This window comes from Hydra viridissima, unplaced genomic scaffold, assembly GCF_058129835.1.
Source record: "Hydra viridissima isolate aposymbiotic clone 2 unplaced genomic scaffold, HvirCarnegie_v1 scaffold_5, whole genome shotgun sequence".
Lineage (NCBI taxonomy): Eukaryota > Metazoa > Cnidaria > Hydrozoa > Anthoathecata > Hydridae > Hydra > Hydra viridissima.
Genome location: NW_028324304.1, coordinates 11,508,633 through 11,529,356, shown reverse-complemented (window position 1 = coordinate 11,529,356; position 20,724 = coordinate 11,508,633). Strand labels below are relative to the sequence as shown.

At 30.5% G+C, this 20,724-nt stretch overlaps 1 protein-coding gene, 2 long non-coding RNA genes and 1 pseudogene across 3 annotated transcripts; 1 reads left to right on the top strand and 3 right to left on the bottom strand.

The window, feature by feature from the left end:
- Positions 1 to 635: 635 nt before the first annotated feature.
- LOC149888683 (uncharacterized) lies at positions 636 to 2,370 on the bottom strand. Its single transcript, XR_016452754.1, has 3 exons — positions 1,794 to 2,370; positions 1,465 to 1,692; positions 636 to 1,383 (listed from the first exon to the last, which is right to left on the bottom strand). It is a non-coding gene; the product is annotated as an uncharacterized LOC149888683 (long non-coding RNA).
- Positions 2,371 to 3,618: 1,248 nt separating this feature from the next.
- Positions 3,619 to 5,832, bottom strand: LOC149888682 (uncharacterized). Its single transcript, XR_016452831.1, has 2 exons — positions 4,737 to 5,832; positions 3,619 to 4,551 (listed from the first exon to the last, which is right to left on the bottom strand). It is a non-coding gene; the product is annotated as an uncharacterized LOC149888682 (long non-coding RNA).
- A 6,784-nt stretch (positions 5,833 to 12,616) lies between these two features.
- On the top strand, positions 12,617 to 14,665 carry LOC149888681 (uncharacterized; annotated as a pseudogene).
- A 2,492-nt stretch (positions 14,666 to 17,157) lies between these two features.
- LOC149888680 (uncharacterized) lies at positions 17,158 to 20,325 on the bottom strand. The gene is made up of 2 exons (XM_090088726.1): positions 20,086 to 20,325; positions 17,158 to 19,968 (listed from the first exon to the last, which is right to left on the bottom strand). Exons 1-2 carry the CDS (start codon positions 20,210 to 20,212, stop codon positions 17,936 to 17,938), a joined length of 2,160 nt encoding a protein of 719 aa, XP_089944852.1. The 5' UTR covers positions 20,213 to 20,325; the 3' UTR covers positions 17,158 to 17,935.
- Positions 20,326 to 20,724: the final 399 nt, after the last annotated feature.

Genomic DNA, 20,724 nt, shown 5'->3' with positions numbered 1-20,724 from the left:
AAAGTGAACATTTTAAATGTAAAATAGATTGAATGTTATCGAAAATATTATCTAAAACAAATCATTTTTGATTTACAATAAAATATTAAATTTTCCGTGATTAAATAATCAATTTGTAAATAAACAACTTCAAATAAAAAAAAAAAAAAAATAGTTAATAAAGTATTAGCACATAATAATATAATTATATTACATAATCCTATATAAATTTACAGTGGGGTGCAAAAAAAAAGCCACACTCAATTTTTTAATAAAAAAAAAGCAATAAAAAATGTCTTAAACTCATATAATAAAAGTGATATAAGACAATTTTGATAGAAATGCTTTTGATATTATTCTATATTGCATATAATAAAAAGAAATTAGGATTTGTGAAGTATTTTTCAAGTTTTAGTTGTATAAGTACTTAATTGGCCACACTTTGTTTTTTATGACTTCTGCGCATCTAGAAGGCATACTATATACATGCCTTTTTAATAAGTCATTTGGCAAAGCATTCCAATCAACAAGAAGAGTTTGGAACAATTCATCTTCATTTGTTGCCCTACGATCTTTCAACTTTTTATCCAATATAGACCATAGGTTTTCAATTGGATTTAAATCAGGAGACTGTGCTGGCCAAGACATAATTTAGATTCTAGATATCTCTTATTCAACCGTGCTGTATGTTTGGGATCGTTATCCTGTTGAAAGATGTAGTCACCATTAGGAAAAAATTCTTTTATACTTGGTCCAAGTTGATTAACTAAGATTTTGTGATACAAATGCTGGTCCATGGTGTCTTTCACCCGGTAAAGTTGTCCAACTTTGTGTGCGCTAAAACAACCCCACACATTGACCTTTTTGTCATGTTTAATGGTTGCGTTTCATGTTTGGGGGTTGAATTTTCCCCAATTAATTTCCAACAGTGAGGTCGACCATTATAAAACAAGATGAAAGGAGACCCGTCGCTCCAAATAACTTTAGCCTATTGTTCACATGTCCAATCTTTGTGCTCAATGCACCACTTTAATCTTTTTTTGCGATTGATTTCACTAACAAATGGTTTTTTTATTTGCTTTCCAGAAAAAAATTCACCAGATACTTTTATTCGATGAGATATTATCCACTTTGAGATATTAGTAAGGTTCAAATCTAGTTTTATCTCACTACATGTGATTTTACAATCTTTTTTGACAACATTAAGAATATAGCGATCTTCCTTTTTTGAAGTTTTAGGTTTTCTCCCTGATCCAATAGAGCTTTCAGTTGTACCATTTTGTTTATATTTCTTCACCAATCTGCTAATAGTGGAGTTTAAAATGCTCTACATAGCTTCTATGAGACTCTCCTCGGTCAGCAGTTTCAATAATTCGTCCAATTTCTATATCCGTTCGCTGTTTTCTAAAATATTAAATGTGCCCATATTATTCTGTATCTTTAATGATTTTTGTTATATAAATATTAGTTTATATATATGCATACCTCTTCTTTCCTGAATTTTTCACTGCCACATCCAATTTTTTTTGTTTTGCTTGATTATACAATTTATACTTGAAATCAAGAAAAAATATCAGTGTGGCTTTTTTTTGCACCCCACAGTACATAAAAATTTATTTTTATCTAATATATATATTAGTTTCGTAAAATATAAATAAATCAACTCAAATGCAAAAAAATATAGTATTTCCTTTCTTATCCATTTCGAATCAACTAAAAATAAAAATGCATAAGTTTTTAAGTAAGGAAACATTTTAATATTTAATAAAGTAATAAATTTAAAAAAAAACTCATTGTGTGCAATGATTGATTACTTTAAAGTTGTTACTCTATATGACTGATTTAGCGAAGGCCAATTTTTTACCATTGTTGGTGCCAGTACTAAATTAGATTTAAATTAAAATTAGAAAATTAGATTTTTTTATATTATTAAGTAAATAAAAATCTTTAGAACTTCTTTGAAATCAAATTCTAATAATCAATTGCTAAATTTACCTACCAAATAATACAATGATTTTTTGAGCAGCAGTAAATTAAGAAAAAGTTTAAAACTCTATTTTAACTCTAATAACAATTATTCATTCTAATAAACATTTTAACAATCTAAATGTTCTTTTCTAATCTTTAATAAAAATTTATTTTGATTTATTATAAAACCATTTAAAAAATAAAATTTAAAATTTTTTATACTAAGTTATTTTACTAATTTTATATACCATTGTTATATATTATAATATAATGAAAAATGAATATTTTATAATAGAAAATTAATAACTTTAACCCATCTGGTCCTTAATCATCGCTAAAAAAAAAACTAAATTTATGAAATAACATTTCATTATTCTAAGAATGTTTGAAAATTAACTTTTTCTTGCTTAAGCTAAAAATTGTTACAAAACCACTATATCTCTCTTTATTACTAATACTTTTGCTAAACACAAAATAATTAAAAATAATTAATTTAATATCCCTGGAGTTGATAATACATCAGTATATATATATATATATATATATATATATATATATATATATATATATATATATATATATATATATATATATATATATATATATATATATATATATATATATATATATATATATATATATATATATATATATATATATATATATATATATATTATAATATTTATATAAATTAATATATAATATTATTATATTTTATAAAAAATTATGTTATAAATATTATATCTAGAGTGAAATCCAACTTTTGATAAAAGCATTACAAATTTTTCAGTAAATAATCGAAGAAGAAGAAGATGCAATTGTCAACTTTTATAAATATTTCTATTTCTTTTTGAAGCTAAATGTGTACCCAAATATAAGTTTGAAAAATCATCACTTATGGCGGTTTAACATGTTGATTATAACTGCAGTTATTAATACAACGGAAACTTCCGTATTTGAAAATTTGGCCGCAGATACGGAAAATTTCCGTACATAATGTATCTGTACATCCCATACATGGATATACGGAAACTTTCCGTGCAAGTAACAGAATATTTTTCCGTTTTTTAACGGAAATTTTTAACAGTGTACTTATGGAAAGTTGATTATTAAGCCACGCTGATACCAAAATCAAATTAAAACAATTACAAATCGCTTTTAAAATGAATACCGCAAACAGTTTGTTTACATTTTTATCCTCTTATAATGGCAAAATTTTCAAAGTCACCTGTCTACGGGAACACTCTATTCACTAAGGGTCTGCGTATCGTTATTAATTTGAACCGATAACGATATGAAACGATAACAATATCAAACGATATGAGTTTGTCTATGAAACCAGGCTTGCGGAGCCGCCCAACTTTTTTCACGGCTTCGCTCCGGCTCCGGCTCCTAGCAAAAACTCGGCTCCAGCTCCGGCTCCGGCTCCGGCTCCAGCTCCAGCTCCGGCTCCTCATAACGTCAATAGAAGAATAAGATTTAAAAGTATAACTTGCCGTCTATTCATAAATTTTTTTAGTGAATGAAAAATAAATTACTACATTTTTTTGAAGAATCAGTCCCTTTCATACACCCTTTCATTTCGTACTTGAAAACTTATGCCTTTGCCTGGTCATTTCTACAAAAATTTTTTAACTAACTTATTTAGCATCAAATTCCAAATTCAAAACGTTTTCTCTTTTTTTTTTTTCTGTCAATACACACTCAAAAGTCAAATGTACTCTTTATTCATTCGAAGAAAAACCATGCTATCAATCAAATCCGATTCCATATGACTTGGCTGGACTGCTCGCTTTTTTGCTTCCGAGCACGTTCCATTCGAATTCGCATCCTTTTTCTGGGACTCATTTCCTAGGATTCCTCTTCATTTTCCAAACTGCTTCCAGTACTCTCGCTAGAGTCATTTCCATGACGACCAACTCCACTCCCCTCGATTTCGAACTTCTTTTGCTCATTGAGCTTTTTCTGGATCTTCCACAGAGTGTCTTCAACAATCAATTGAAATATTGTAAAGCATTTTTAATGTTTTAAAATTTCAAGCAAATTATAATCTATCATATTCTTGCAGTGAGGAAAGTAGAATGTCAAAAAGTAAAGTTAAATGACACAGTATTTTGAATTTCATTAAAAGTACGTAACTTCAAATTCCAATTTTCGTTTAAAAAAATAATAGATTGAAAACTTTGATAAAAACCTGTTTCTCTTCTCCAAGAAGGCATTAATATTCACATCCACAAAGACAGCAGCACAAAAAAAGGGATTATTGAACAAAAGTAATTCCCGATGCACCATTGAATCCCTGATATTCTTCCCAAAATCAGACGTCTTGAATTCACCAGAAACTAGCTCCTCCTTCAGAATTTCCTAAATGTAAATAAAGTTCCCAGGCGTGAGATCCTGACTCTGGAATTATTGAGTTGCAACTGCCGGTTTCTCGAGGATTTTTGCAAGTTCCTCTATTTGCTTCCACTCCTAATTTAGAAACGTAAAGTCACGGGTTTTAAATTCCGCTTCCAGTGCATTCAGGACATCACGCATCTTAAGAAGTCGGTTGAGCATGTTGAATGTACTGGACCATCTGGTTGCATTGTCGATTATTGCAATCTGTAAATTTGAGAAATTTGAGTAACTTTTTATAAATTTGAATGTTTTCAACATTCGAAAACGCAATAAATTTGATTGTTTTCAACATTCGAAAAACATGTTAAATTCAAACTCAAGTTCAGATTCTTATTAATATTCATTTAAACATTTTCATTTATTGCGATTTGCGATTATATTGTATGTACCTTTTTAGTTTTGTGTTGTTTGCAAAATTCATTTGCTTTCGACGTTCGACAAGCTTTTGCTACATCTCGAGCTTTGCCAACCAGAGACTTAATGCCTCGTTTTTCCAAGTCGTCTTCAACAGCCAGCTGCAAGGTGTGAGCAACACAACGTTGCAGATTAACGGTATTCATGTTTTTCGATATTTCGTTGATTTAAGGCCTCTGCTGTTCAAACACGTCGTCGTCGTTGTCGTCGTCGTCAGTGATATAAGCATCCAGCAGATCACCTTCAATTTCAACCTCAAGTTCTTCTTCGATTTCAACGCCAGCAAGTTCTTTAGCAGACTCGTCAGTGACGTCACCTTCTTCATCTGTCTTTCCAAAGTCTCCAACCATTTTCACCATGTTCGATCCGTTATCAGTCGTAATTCCGAGGACATTTTTTTTCCTGATGCCATACGATTCCAGCACGCCTTCAAGAGATTCTTGGTTTTGCTATCCATGAAGAACTGCACATTGACGCCAAGAAAACTTCGATTATTTCTTGAAGCTCCGTCGACTTTCAGAAAAACCAGCTTTCCCTGTAGATTGGTTTTTAACTTAGCTCGCTTTTTTTGAGCCAAAACCATGATTTGACGAGCAGAATCCCGGTTGACTTTCAAGCCAAAATGTTTTGCCAAATCGCCAGTCAAAATCTTGATTCCTTCACTGCTGAATAGGTTAAAGGGAGCGCCGTTTTGAAGAATCGTCATGTTCATGCCTTTCTTGAAGTCCTCTTTTGAAATTGCGATGGTAACTTTGTTGAGAAAGCGATCGATGGGTGCTTGTACTTTTCTTGTGTCACTAGTCGAGCCCTGATTTCCTCCAAAAACGGATGAGGTGCGTTTCTTTTCCTTTTCGGCCTTCTCTTTCTTCAGTTTCTGCTCTCTTGCCTCAACAATTTTTGTCAAAAGAGTCGAATGTTTATTGACAAAATGGCGTTTCATGTTGGCGGTGGTTTTTTTTTTTTCCGTTGCTCTTTTCCCTCTACTGCATTTGCATGTTGCACCGCAAAGTTTGCTGACTTCCTCCCCTACACTAATCTGAACTTGACAAAAAAACACTTCGTCCTCTTCGCGATAAGCAAACCATTTCAGTTCATCATATAACCTTTCGTCTTCTACTTTATCACTCATGGTTGCAATTTGTAAATAACAGAAATAGCGGAAAAATTCCAAATATATATTCAACTTTATATAAATATTGCAGGAGAAGAAAAAAAAAATACAAGATTTTGGGTCATTGAATAATTTTGAAATGAAAAAAAAATGACAGAAGATAAGAATAAATATGGCACTTCATTCATTTCACAAGAATAAGAATTTAAAAAAAACAATTTAAGCAAATATATGGTGGCGGCTATTTTTTTGAGATTTATTTTTAGACTAAACTTGTAAGTGATTTTATTCTAATGAAATAATTTGTTAGAGACTTATAGAATTTTGAGTTTTAAGTTTCTTGAATGAAGTGCAGAGGTCGCTAAAAAAATGTGTCAAAAATTATTCTAAAATTTAAAAAAAAAGAAAACTTGTTTAGTTCAAAATTTTTTTGAGAGCCGGTGTTGCGTTAAAAAAGTTAGTCGTTAAAAAAAGTTTATTAAATGTGAAATCTGCGCATGCGCAAAACCATTAAAACTTTTTTAACGCCTTACGGCGTTAAAAAAGTTTGCCCGTTAAAAAAGTATTCAAAATGGTACCGTCAAAATGGTACCGCCGGGGTGACTTTGTTGACCGGGGTCAATTGTTGATTTTTTTTTAAATTCCTAAAATTTAACAAAGATAACATGTTTTAATTTTGTTAGAGATACCAACAAAATATATCGACTATTATATCAACAATTTTGGTAAATCAACAGTTTTTGTGAATATAGCACAGTTACTTCGTAGACTACATTGAGTTTATTTTGGCATCTTTTGACACTTCTGATACATTTATTGAACCATTTGAATTCTTAGCCGGTGAAAATGCCGAGGAAATATAAGCGAAAGCGTGGTTCAAGAGCATATGCAACTTCATACAATCAAGAAACGTTGTCCAATGCTATAAAAGAATGTTTAACTGGAAGAATAAGCGTGAGAAAGGCTAGTCGACAGTTCGGAATATACGCTTCCCATTTGCTTCAACCGCTGGACATTGCTGTTTTCCGTCCGCTAAAGATAGAAACGCGCATAAAAAAATCAATACCAAAAAATCAGTTCCTCGGTCTTCTTGCTCTACTTCAACGTCAATTGAAAAGCGATAATTTGAGATCTGACTTCAAGGCTAGTGGAATATTCCCCTTCGATAAAGAAATGGTCATGAAGCGTTTGCCACAGGTTAACAAAGACATTGGAGGAGGTACCGGTAGTACTGTTAAGGAAGTATTCAATGAAGATATAGGTCTATTAGTGAAACATTGTGGACAGGATGGGAAAACAAATCGCACCAGAGGGAAAAAGATCACACCTGGCAAAGTGATAACACCGCAAGATCTGGTGAATAACACAACTCCTACCGCATCAAAGAATAACACCAAGAATAACAGTAACACCAAGAATAACAAGAAAAGGGCAAGAGTTGAACAAGTGTCATCATCCTCAGATGACGATAATGACCTACTAGAAAATGACTTTTAATGACTTTTGCACAATAACAGGGAGCTAGTTGCAAAATTTTTTGTCCATTTAAATGTTCTTTTCATGTTTCTCTAAGTGTTTAAGGACTGATGATTTTTTTTCATGATAAAAACCTGGGGTAACATTGGCCACTTTTCGGCAATAAAAAATAAATATTTGTAATAAAAAAAATAAATAAATAAATATAGAGGCCTATAGCCAAGACCTATAATGTTATTACCACAAGAGAAAACTGTAAAAAATTAATAAGATTCAGAGATGTTTAAGAAAAACTGCCAAAACTGACCTAAGTTACCCTGGCTAACGATACTCTTTAATTTGCGCAACCCTCAAATCCACAACAGAATATGCTTTGAAATTTTGATTAAGGCATTGGGAGGCATTCTTTTTTTATTTTTGAGCAAAAGCTCTCAAAGAGAGTTGCAATTATTTTTTCCAAATTTTTTTTCCCTGTAATTTTCTAATTCTACAGTTATACAATTTTCATGACATTTTTTTTTTCATTTGACCTCCTCATAGTATCAAAGCTTTTAAACTCCTAAATAAATTATATTTCATGAAAAAATAGAACATAGATACTCACTTCTAAAAGAATTATACTATACAAATTATAGTAATATATACAAAATCAAATATTTTTAAATTCTCATATTATAGTTCAGAAATATTAACATTTCACCATGAGCTCCTGTTAAGCTATATCTCTTTGCAGTATATACATTTCCACCTATACTAAAAAGTCTTTCAATCTTCACAGAAGACGGTGGGCAGCTTAAATACTTTAAAGCAAGCTTTGCTAATAGTCGCATTTTGGTTTTCTGTGATTTCCACCACAACAAATGATTGCTTTCTTTGTCAATAAGGTCTTCATTTGACTAGAATTTTGTTTAATAAAGTTTCATTTGAAATTAAAGTTTGTGGTTGACCGACTTATTTAGAATTAAATCCTACAAGTTCTTCGAAGCAATTGTCAAAACCCATTTCTACTATATCTTTCTATTCATTTAGTACTGTGCCATTATTTTCATATTCTGAGTCAATATTTTCAATGTCACAAGCTGCAGACCGATCATTTTCAGTAACTTTGATGTTTTTTATATTTTCATGGGTTTTAATAAGCTGAATGGTTATGTTCTCAGTACTTTTTTTAGCAGCTGAAAAGGTGTTTTCATTTTTGAACATTTTTAATTTGAATCTGGGATCAAGAAATATTGACAAGATGATGTTATAGTTATCAGTATATTGTTTGAAACAATTCTCCATTGAATTAGTTGTCATCAATTAAAGCTTTATTAATAAAATGTTTCAAAAACTGTATCTGTGGTATAATATCTGAGACAATAGAATTTCTTTCACTCAAGGGAACTCTTGTTTTGTGGAAATCTTTTAGCAAAACACAAAACTGTCCAATAATCATCCATTTGTTTGCATTTAATAAAGGAAGCTTACCATTTTCAAGTGCATATATGGTTAGAGTTTTCCTTTGTTCATAAATTAGTTCTAACATATGACAGGTACTATTCCACCTTGTTGGAACATTTTGAATAAGCTTGTGCTTAGGAATATTGTTTGCTTCTTGAAGAGCTTTAAGTTTAGAGCAGGCTTGGGGAGAATGGCTAAAATGCCCAACAATTGAATGCCAGTTTACAATGACATTCTTGACAACTGTTTGTTCAAAAATACACTCATTAATTACTAGTTGCAGTGTGTGTAAAAACAAGCCATACTATCATATGGGCTATCTTTAATAGCCTTAACAATATTTGTACCATTATATCTAGCTATTAAATGAATTTTTGAAGGTGATACTTTAAATTCAGCCGTAATATCTTCAATCAGTTCAGCAATATTTGCTGCTGTATGCCTCTCAGGAAAAGGAGCTACTCTAAGTACAACAGTTTTCTGATTAAATGTATTGTCTAAACAGTGACCTGTCAGGCTAATGAAGCTTTCATTTGAACTACTGGTCCATATATCAGTAGTAAAGCTTATGAATTCAGCAACTGAGTAAACATGGACAGCCATTTTTAACATAAAGTATAAAATAATTTCAGCAACTAAGTAAACATGGACAGCCATTTTTAATATAAAGTATACACTAATTTTTATTATTTTACATACCCTAATGAAACAATGCAACTTTTTTAACGTCTAATTTCATTCCCTAACGAACACTCCTTTGACCATACTGCGCATGCGTAACGCCTAAGCAAGAACTATTTGTTAACTTTTTTAACGACTTGTGACGGAAAAACTGTCCGTTGGAGTAAACTGTCCGATCGGACATTTTACTCCGGAGTAGAATGTCCTAGTTTGGAGTAAGTTGTCCGACCTAGAGCATAGTGTAATTTTATGAATTTGCGGCTGATTTTGTACCATCATTTTGAAAATAATTTTAAAAATGGATGAACACAATAATAATGCTGAAGAAAGAATGCTTGCTGATATTAGTAATTATCTATCTACATCTGTTTATCGCCATGACCCCGAATGAAAAGCGGGCGATTCGACGAAGAGCAAGCAGGTATAGATTATAAACATTAAGCATAGGTTATATCATTTTGTAACTATGTTACAAGTAACATAGTTACAATATGATATATACTTTGATAGTTATTATGACAAATTGTTTGTAACATTTGTGACACTGTAAAGTAGATTACAAATATATTCGATATGACAAATAAAATATATGATAATTGTATATTCTATTTGTCAAATAGAATACTGTAAAATGAGGTGACTTTGGCCTTGTAGGTGACTTTGGCTAATTTATAAGAAAAAGTTTTAACTTTTAAAAACTACTTTGTACTTTTGCAGCTTCTTCCAAATTTAAGTTTATCTCAAAATTAAATTTATTTTGTTTATTTATTACTTATATTAATTGCAGTTTGCGGAATTATTAATATGTTTTTTTTGTTTGTTTATTAGAGTCTATAAAAATTGTTAAATTTATATGCTGCAAAATTGTGAGTTGGTTGAAAATGCTGTTAATATTTGAGTGGGTTGTGATGTTATAACTAATAGTATATTTATATAGGATGAGTTTTGTACAATAGTTGCCAAATTTACAACACTTCTAATTAAAAATAACTTTAAGTAAAATTTATGGGGTGGCTTTGGCCACAACTTGGGGTGACTTTAACCTAAGTAAAAAATGTAATTATTTGATTTTCAATACTATATTTTTGATTTTTTTTTTCAGAAAATGTTGTCTATAGATATAATTTTATTGATTTAATTTTCAATTTTGGTTTTTAGTACAAAATACTATTTAATAATCATACTTACATCAAAGAAAACATGCCAAGAACATATAAATGTGTTGCTGGGAGTCGTGATTATATTACATACACCCAGAAAACATTAACCAAATGTTTAAAAGACGTAAGAAGTGAAAAAACTTCTGAAAAACATGTTCTAATTGGGGACAATTTATCATCATATATAAATACATATGTACTGTCTTTGTGTGAAGAAAACAACATTAAGTTTATTGCGTTTCCTCCCAACTTCACGTATTTAATGCAGCCATTGGATATTGCATATTTTTGACCAATAAAAACTCAGTAGAGAAAAATATTAACAACTTGGAAGGAAAGTGGCAAAGGACGTAAAGCTCCTTCCCTTCCAAAAGACCAGTTTCCAGCATTGCTTAAATGTCTCATGAAAAAAATTAAAGAACCTGGTTGTGAAAGTATGAAGGCAGGCTTCAGAAAAACTAGATTATACCCACTTGATCGAAAACAGGTATTAGATAGACTTCCTAAACGAACATTTACAAATGAAGATGTCAGTGTAGAAATAGGTTCTCTTGTCATCGATTCTTTCATACAACATTTAGTTGAAGCTAGAGGTAGTGATCATATACCCCTTAATAAAAAGCGACATAAAGTCTCTGTTGTACCCGGAAAAAGTGTATCTTCAATTGATGTAGTTAATATACAAGCAGCTATAAATACAAATAAGACAAAGAAAAAATGACTTTTGTAAAAAAAAAAAACAAGGTATCCACTCTTGAACAGCAAATAATTACAGATAATTTATTAAATAACTCTAGCACTTATAGTTTAAGATTTCTGTATGATTTATATCTTAAATAAATGTGTAAGTTACCTTCAAGCTTTTGTTTTTAATATTTTTTTGCCTTAAAAACATATCACCTAATATCCATGTATCTGTGAATATGTAAAATATGAATTTTTCAATTTTTAAGGTAAGTCAAAGTCACCACCACTATAGGGGTGACTTTGACTTACCTTAAAAATTGAAAAAATAGGGTAAAAGGTATAAAACTTTTGTTTTTTATTTTAATTATTTATTTCTTTGACATCGTGCACACCTAATGCAATTTATATCAACATATTAATCATTTATAATTAAATTTTGAAAAAAAGTTTGTTTATGTATTATTGGAAGCAGTTAATTATTTATAATTTGCAGGTTTAGGATGGAGGATGATAAACTGCATTACAAGACAAAGAATGACATATGGTTGGAAGTGGTTTTCAGCAAAGAACAAAGAAAACAAGTTGTTAAGTTTTGTCATAGCGAACCTACTGCTGGTCACCTTGGTAGAACACGAACTTTTTACAAGGTGTCAGAACGTTTTTACTGGCCAGGAATTTTCAAAGATGTAGAAAATGCTGTATGTATATTACATCATTGTTATCAATATTAATATGGCATTTATATATATATATAATATATATATAATACCTTATATATATATTATATATATATCCTGTGACATCAGAATATTAATATATACCATATGCTAGAATTTGTAATTTACAAGTTACACATAACATAGGTTAAAAACTGTGAACAATGTCAGCACACAAATTTGCGAAAATTCGAAAAAACTAGTCCAGAGCTGCATCCTATTAAAGTACAGTCACCATGGTTTCATATTGGAATTGATTTAATAGGACCACTTCCTGAAACATCTGATGGAAATAAATATATTCTTACTATCTCTGATTATTGCTCAAAGTGGGTAGCAGCATTTCCCCTAAGATCAAGATTAGCAAGTGGTGTTGCAATAGCATTGTATAAGGTAAATTTAAATATTATTATCTGATTGCATTTAAATAATTTTTTTGAAGATATAAGAATATTTTAAATATTTTAGTTGTTCGTGCAAATGGGTATACCAAAAGTTGTTACCTCTGACCGAGGCACAGAGTTTTACAACCAAATAAACAAGGAAGTAATGTCTTTGTGAAATGTGAAACATCATTTTATCACAGTCTATCATCCACAGGTTTAAAAATTTGAATTCAAGTTGTATATAGGAGCTGTCTAGTTTTAAAATATTGGATTTAATCAACTTGTGTTTTAGGCTAATGGCTTAGATGAGCGGTTTAATCAAACCATCCAATTAATGCTTGCAAAATTTTGCAATGACCGCCACATTACATGGGATACTCATTTGGATGCTTGTACTTTTGCATACAATACATCAAGGCAAGAGTCTACAAAATATACTCCCTTTGAGTTAATGTTTGGAAGGAAGCCCATACTTCCTATAGAATTAGAAGTTGCAGGAGAATCTCCTCAATCATTGTTAATTGATTTTAACATGAGACCTGAAAGCAACCAACATTTTATGAATAAACTAATTGAGGAAAGGTATAAAGCATTTACTGGTTTGTTAAAATATGTTTGCAGAACATTACTGTAACAATTTGATTTTTTTCAAGGTTTTTTCTTTCTTTTTTTTATTTATTTCTGGCATGTTTAATAGAGTTTTAATATGCAAAATGTTCTTTTTTCTTTCTTTAAAAATATACTTTGAAATTTTACAATAATTGTTTATACTTTAGATCAAATCTGCTAGAAAAAGCTAAGCAAAAGATTGAAATGGCTCAAGAAAAGCAGAAAACAAATTATAACAAGAAGCATGCAAATCCATTTGTTTATGCCATTGGATCCTTATCAAGGATTTCACGCAGAAAAAAAGGAAAGAAGGCAAATTAGATTTCAGATGGCTTGGACCTTTTTGTATCCTGAAAAATTTAGGAAAAGGATCATATCTCTTACAAGAGATAGCCACCTTGAAGGAGAAGAAAGTTAATGGTTCCCACATCAAACCATATATTAGTGGAAGCAAAACCTTAACACCAGAGGCTGATTCTCTTCAAGAGAATCTTACTTGTAGTAAGGTTAGTAGTAAAATTGATAGTAGTCATGCAACTTCTGTTAATGTTCCATCAAATACTTATTCAGTTTCAACCATAAGCTCTTCTACAAGCAACAACAGCAACCAGAATAAAATATCTCATGTATTTTTAACACCTAGTATTAAATCTATTCCAACTACAATGTCAATGAAACCCTCAAAATGCTACTATGAAGAGCATAGTTATTGTAAACCAGCAAAGCGAAAATATTATGAAACAAATGAATCCAATGATGATCACAACATTGAGATAAATTCAATTGAAGTAGAATCCTTCAAAATTGCATCCAAAGAAGGAGAGAACAAAGTATTGTGGATAAAAAATGGTTTATTTGAGTTGACATTAGTGGAAAAAAATATTCTTCTAAGTGAGAATAAGTGGCTAACAGATAACATAATTTTTGCCTCACAAAATATTTTAAAGGCACAATCATTAATTTCTGGTTTTCAAGATCCAATTTTAGGATTAAATATGCCATTTGTTAATATGACAAGTCCTTTTATCCAGATACTTCACGATGGATATGGACACTGGTTTGTAATTAGCAGTATAGGAACACAAAAATTAAATGAAGTTCATGTTTATGACAGCTTGTTGCACTCATTGAGTGATCAAGGAAAAAAACAGGTGGCTGCTCTTTTAACATGTCCTGAAAAAAACATTGCTGTAAAAATAATGGATGTTCAACAGCAGAAAGGAGGGAATGATTGTGGCTTATTTGCTGTTGCTTTTGCTACAGCTTTAACTAAGCAGATACAACCAGAGCATTGTTTGTTTAAGCAAAGTATAATGCGGGATCATTTATTAAAAAGCCTTCAAGAACAGGTTCTTTCCATGTTCCCAACTGTTAGTGTAAATATAGGAAGGGGCGGTGTTAGCCGCATTGAGTTCATAGAAATTTTCTGTTCTTGTCGGATGCCTGCTGAAGGCAAAATGATTAAATGTTTAAAGTGCAATGAGTTATATCACTTGAACTGTTTGATCAACATTTCGGAAAGCAGCTTTAATGATTTTGGATAATAAAAGTAAAAATAATAGCACTAATATAAGTAATTATGAAGACATTCCATTATAGTAAAAAATATAATAATCTGCTTTTAAAAATGAAAAATCTATATATGTATATAATGTATATTTATATAATATATATTTATAAAATATGTCTATTTACATGTCTATTTGCATGTATATTTGCGCAAATCATTTATTAAAATTACCAGAAGATCTTAGTAACATTATTTACAAATAAATTTAATAAAAATGACAAATATATATATATTTTTTCCATGTAGCAGAATTAAACTTATTAATATTGAAATATTTCAACTAATTTTTTAGAATTCATTATACAATAAAATTTCATTTTAAATGAGGAGGTTGTAAACTTTACATATTAATAACTTGTTCAAGGCTTCGATTTTAGATTTACAAATTTCTTTCTTATTTGATGTCAGTATACTTGATTTAGAAAATGGCATTTTATTGTTTCTAGTTCAATTATTTATTTGTAAATGAATTTTTCCTCTTTTTTTTTCAGAACGAATAATACTTAACAAATAAATGAAGTTGCTCGAAAGAGTTTTGCTGATCATTTAAATCCATCATTTAAGATTTTATTTCTTTTAGCTTTTAATTGTGTTATGTGTTATATATATTAAAACTTAGTTATCAGAATGCATATGTATTCCAATAACTTAATACTTGGTTTTAATTTAATCAAATTTTAATAACTATCCAAATTTGTTAAGTAAAAAAATACATAACCTTTTTCAGGCGACTTTATTGAGGGGATTGTGGGTGGGATCAAATTGAAAATTTTTCCGATTTATTTTTTTTGAGAAATTGTTAAGTAATTGATAGTTACTTTTTAAATTAAAATCATTGTTATATTTTAAATATGCAAAACAGTAAAAAGTACTTTTTCATTTTAGACTTAAAAATGAATATAAATCAAAAACTGGAAATATTGCTAAAAAAATCACGAAAGATATGAGAAAAACCAATAAATACCAACAACTTTCTATTTTTTACTGGAAGTATTTATCCAAATAAATTGTAATATTTATTTTAGGTTAATAAATTGTGATATTGATATGCCACTTGTTTGCGTAATTCCCCATTTTTTATGTCTTCTTTTTTATAGCTTTTTCATGACAATATAAAAGTGAATAAAACGAAAAACAAATTATAGCGTGGAAACAAAATTTGCTTTCAACAATCCAATATAACTAATGTGATTGTTCTGCGAAAAGAGTATACTCATTTCGCAAGCATGTTCCTAACCTTAGATGTATTAGATTTCGTGTGTGCCAGTTTTTCACGAAATCTTAGATTTAAGTCTTCTATCGCAATATTATTTACTCGCAAAATATATTCCGAGCTGACTGCGCAGTTGCCTAGTATATAATACATTTACATGTGAATTTCAAAAATTTTCAAATATCTATCCACGCAAGAAGTGTAAAATATGTCGATGTAAACTTATTTTGTGATGTTTTAACTTTTCATACCATCAAAAATTGACCATGGGAACTGAAAAAAATTTGGTTAATTTGTATAAGCTCCATAACTCATTGCTATGTTTATTATAATTGTATTATGTTTAGTGTTTAAATAATATTATAAAAAGTGATCAAGTTTCTATATGCCTTTCGCGCAGAATGCGCGAGTTTTTAAACCACCGTTTAAACAAAAGCTAAACGACATTGCTTGAATACTTCGAAGAAAATTATCCTCAAAATAGTAGGACAGTTTACTCCAACGTAGGACAGTTTGCTCCGGAGAAAGTTGTCCTAGACGGACGGATAGGACAAACTAGGACATTCTACTCCGGAGTAAAATGTCCGACCGGACAACTTACTCCGCGGACAGTTTTCTCCGTCACAGACTAACTTTTTTAACGCAACACCGGTGTCACGTTAAATAAGTAGCTCGTTAAAAAAGTAGACAAGCGAGCTATCTACGCATGCGTCATATTACGGCTACTTTTTTAACGCCTATATGCGTTAAATAAGTAGTTCGTTAAAAAAGTAGACGAATTGAACTATGTGCGCATGCGTTGTATCAACAAACAAGCAATCATTTAAGTTTGGAAAATGTTAAACAGTGCATGCGATATTTTTTGTTATCAGAAGCCATTACTTGATGTTTTATTTTTTAGCTTATAGTTTTAATATAAATTATCCGTTAAACTTAGCTCGTTCTTCTACAAGAAATTTTACGAGTTCATGCTTAAATTTCTTGAAAAAAGATTTCCCGACTACTTTACGCTTTTTGAACGTTAAATGAGAATTCAATTTAAATTATATAAATAGATGTACAGATACGCAGATAAATGGGAACTTAAACTTTAGATTGGTATTAACAGCACGAATTCGTGTAGAATTATTCTGATGTTTTTGCAGAAACAGTCCAGGAGAAATAAAATTACTTCATTTACTCCAGAAAACTGAGCTTTGTAAAACACACGGGTTTCACTCGACAGCGATGTCACCTAAATAGCGTATATTACAAAAAACAACAAAATGTGACCTAAATTCATAACTCTTTCTTTCGCTGTAAAATGCTTTAAATTAAAACGACGTTGAAGAAACTACACGGTTAATACTAAATATTTATTTCCAATCTTTTATGTAAAGCAATCGGGTATATATATAAATATTTATATATCCATCTCAATACAAAAAGAGCTCAGTAAAGTCAGCACGTGCTAAGAACGTTACTCAAAATACATTTTTCCAGAATATTGAACAAAGCGCAATTCTTGCTCGAGGATTAGGATGACGCTCTTTTTCTGTCATATTTATACATCAAGTACAGAACATTGAAAAGTAGTCAATCAAAACTCTAAAAACTGAATTGCTAAGATGTTTTTTCCTTCTTGTTCAAATGCAAATACAGACATCACTCTCGATACAGTGCTTCTTAAAACTCCAAACAACTCTGTTATTTCTGTAACACTAGCGCCTGCCATACGTGCACCAAAAAGTGTCCTCTTTTGAAATTTGACTAAAAGTCCGTCAATAAGTTGTTTTTTTTATTTATTTCTTAATTATGATATCTGAAAAAAAAAAATAATGATAAAGTACATGAATAATTAACTAAAAAGCCACAAAAAATTTTTAATTTTGAAGATTTTGCTCTTTTAAAGCTGGTGTTTGTAGTATTTTGACCAACCCCTGTATATTTAAAAATCTAAAAGACATTGATATTATCAACTGAACTTGAATGTTAAAGTTTATACTAAATAATACTGACAAAACATTCCTATGTCTCTACAAGATTTCTAATTAAACACAATACCAGCAGAAATAATACATAAAATTATCTTCAATTCCCAATTATGATTATAAATGCATAACAAGAAAAATTCAAATGACAATCAATTATTATTCTCTTGTCTGCACATACAAAAAGAATTACAGTCAAAAGAAAAAGCACACCTTTTATGACTGTCTAACACAGTAACAAAAGAAAACATCTCTAATTTACCATTCTCAATACATTTCAGGTAATGTTGCCTCATTTCATTATGTCTCCATAAAACTAAACTTGGATCGATACCATTGCATAAAGCTGTTGCATTTGCAATTGCAAAAAGACCACAATCATTTCCATTTTTTTGTGTTTGACAATTCATCACTTCCACAGTTAAGTAGTTGCTTGTCTTACAATTCAAGTAGGAACGTGCAACTGTATGCACTGATAATGGCACATCATCTTTATTTGAACTATTAAAAAGTGAATCGTAGTACTGGACACACTTTGAATGTGAACCAACATCAGAGGAGATATTACTTAAAAGTACCCAGTGTGATTTTCTAACGTTAACTATTTGCACAAAAAGATAACTTTCTGAATGAATATAACTAACTGAATTAAAAGAACTAAAGATACATGAACTTTGAAACCCAGATATTCTAGGAAAATGAAATGAAAGTAAACTATGTGCAATATCAATTAAGGTATCATCTAGCCAGCCAGATGGGTTTTTTAAAATATTTAGAGCCTCAGCTTTAGGCTGTGCTGACAACTTAGAATAAAAGTTCATGGCAACAGAAACTGCATGATAAACTCTAGTAAACTCTGATCTTCTACATTCACTTTTTTTAACGATATCTTCAAAATCTGATTCAACACTTTTTAAAACAAAATCAACTGGCTTCTCTTCAGCAACAACTAACATTTTGTTACTGTTATAATTGCTAGGAGAAGAGGAAGATTTTCTCACTTCATTAACTTTTATTTTTTTTCTCCCTAAATCATACCTTATTATAGATGTATGTTTTGCATGTGTTCTTTTACCTAATGCTGTGGAAGAGCAACTAGAATTTTCTTTATAGGATTCTTCATTTATATATATCAGATCAGTATTTTTCAAACAGTAACTATGCTCTTTTAAGATATCTGTATAGATCAAACCTTGATTTTCTTCTAAGTACGGCTTCATATTGGGTAAAGCTACAGCTGACTTCCAAAGTTTACCATTAACAGACACAACAGCACCAGTTGGTTTAAAATCATTAATTGTAGCAGGCCCAAGCCAATCATGCTCCATACGACTACCTTTACGACCAATCTTTTTGTAATTCCTTACTAAAACCTTGTCACCTACTTTAAAATTAAATGATTTGAAACCTTTCAATTGTTTTTTATTATAGTACTTTTGCATTTTTTTTTGTGCAATACTAATATTCTTATCTACTATAGCATGAACTGAAATACAAGAGTCCATTCTTTCTTGAATTTGGTCTTCAGTTGCATTACCTTTCAAAATGGAAATATTATCACCAATAAAATTAGGATTACTATCATTAAGAGCTAAAGTTGAAAAAAGGCGTGCTTCTCTGCCAAACATTAAAAAAAATGGTGTGTACTTAGTAGAAGATTGTACACATGTACGGAGACCAAACAAGACTGGCTCTAACAAAGTATCCCAATTATCCTGGGTTTCATTAGCTACTTTTGATAGAGCTCTCTTAATAGTCTGATTCGTTCTTTCATCTTGTCCATTTGTTTGTGGATGATAAGCAGAGGTTATTAAATGCTTAACATTAAAGGTAGAAAATAAAAATTCATTTAAGTCATTTACAAACTCTCTACCTTGGTCTGAAATAATCTTTTTTGGAGGACCAAATCGATAAAACAAAGTAGTAAGACATTTAGAAACAAAAGAAGCAGACTTTTCTGGTATTGAAAAAGCTTCAACATACTTACTCCAAAGGTCAGTAACAGTTAAAATATATTTGTTACCTTGTGTTGTAAGTGGAAGGGGACCAATAAGGTCAATACCTAAAATTTCCCATAACTCATTAACCTTGATAGGCTTCAGTTCTGGAGCACATGTTTTAATTTTCTCCATCCTCTGACATTTGTCACATTCTTTTACCCATTTGGTAATATCATTAACCATACCTACATTACATTATAAAAAGTATAAGTATATAACTCTAGAAATTGTATTCTCTTTACAATAAAACTAAAAATAACCATGTTAAGTCTTTTTTAATGTAAAAAAAAGTGATTACATACCAAAATATTGAAAATTCTTTGCATATTTTAGAAATGATTTACGCTGTTTCAAACTTAAAACTTTCTTAATTTTCCCATCACAAAGATATTGCTTAACATCAGCAATAGAATAGTCATGGACCACCATTTTCTACGTTTAAAATCTCAGCTACTTTTTTAATGCTGTGGTTTAGGATCCTTATTTTGAGAGTTATAGTATGTTTGGGCATGCGCAGGACTGTTTTTCTACTTTTTTAACGAGCTACTTATTTAACGTGACATTTACCTAACGGAACAAGGCTACTTATTTAACGATAAATTTCACCTACCTAACGAAAACTTAACATCATATCTGTGCATGCTTATCGCATGCGCAGAGTTATCTGTCTACTTTTTTAACGGGCTACTTATTTAACTTGACACCGGGATCTACTAATTTTTCTAGGCTCCGGCTCCGGCTCCGGCTTCGGCTCCGGCTCTGCAAGCCTGTATGAAACAATGATATATTAAAAATAACTAGATGTCTAACTTTCGCGTATTTTTTGAAGCAAAAATCGGCCATTATGGGGGGCAAATTTAACAAATCTAAAGCTTCGTATTTGTTTTGTTTTGATAAATAGCGTAAAGATTTTGCCCCCCATAATGGCCGATTTTTGCTTC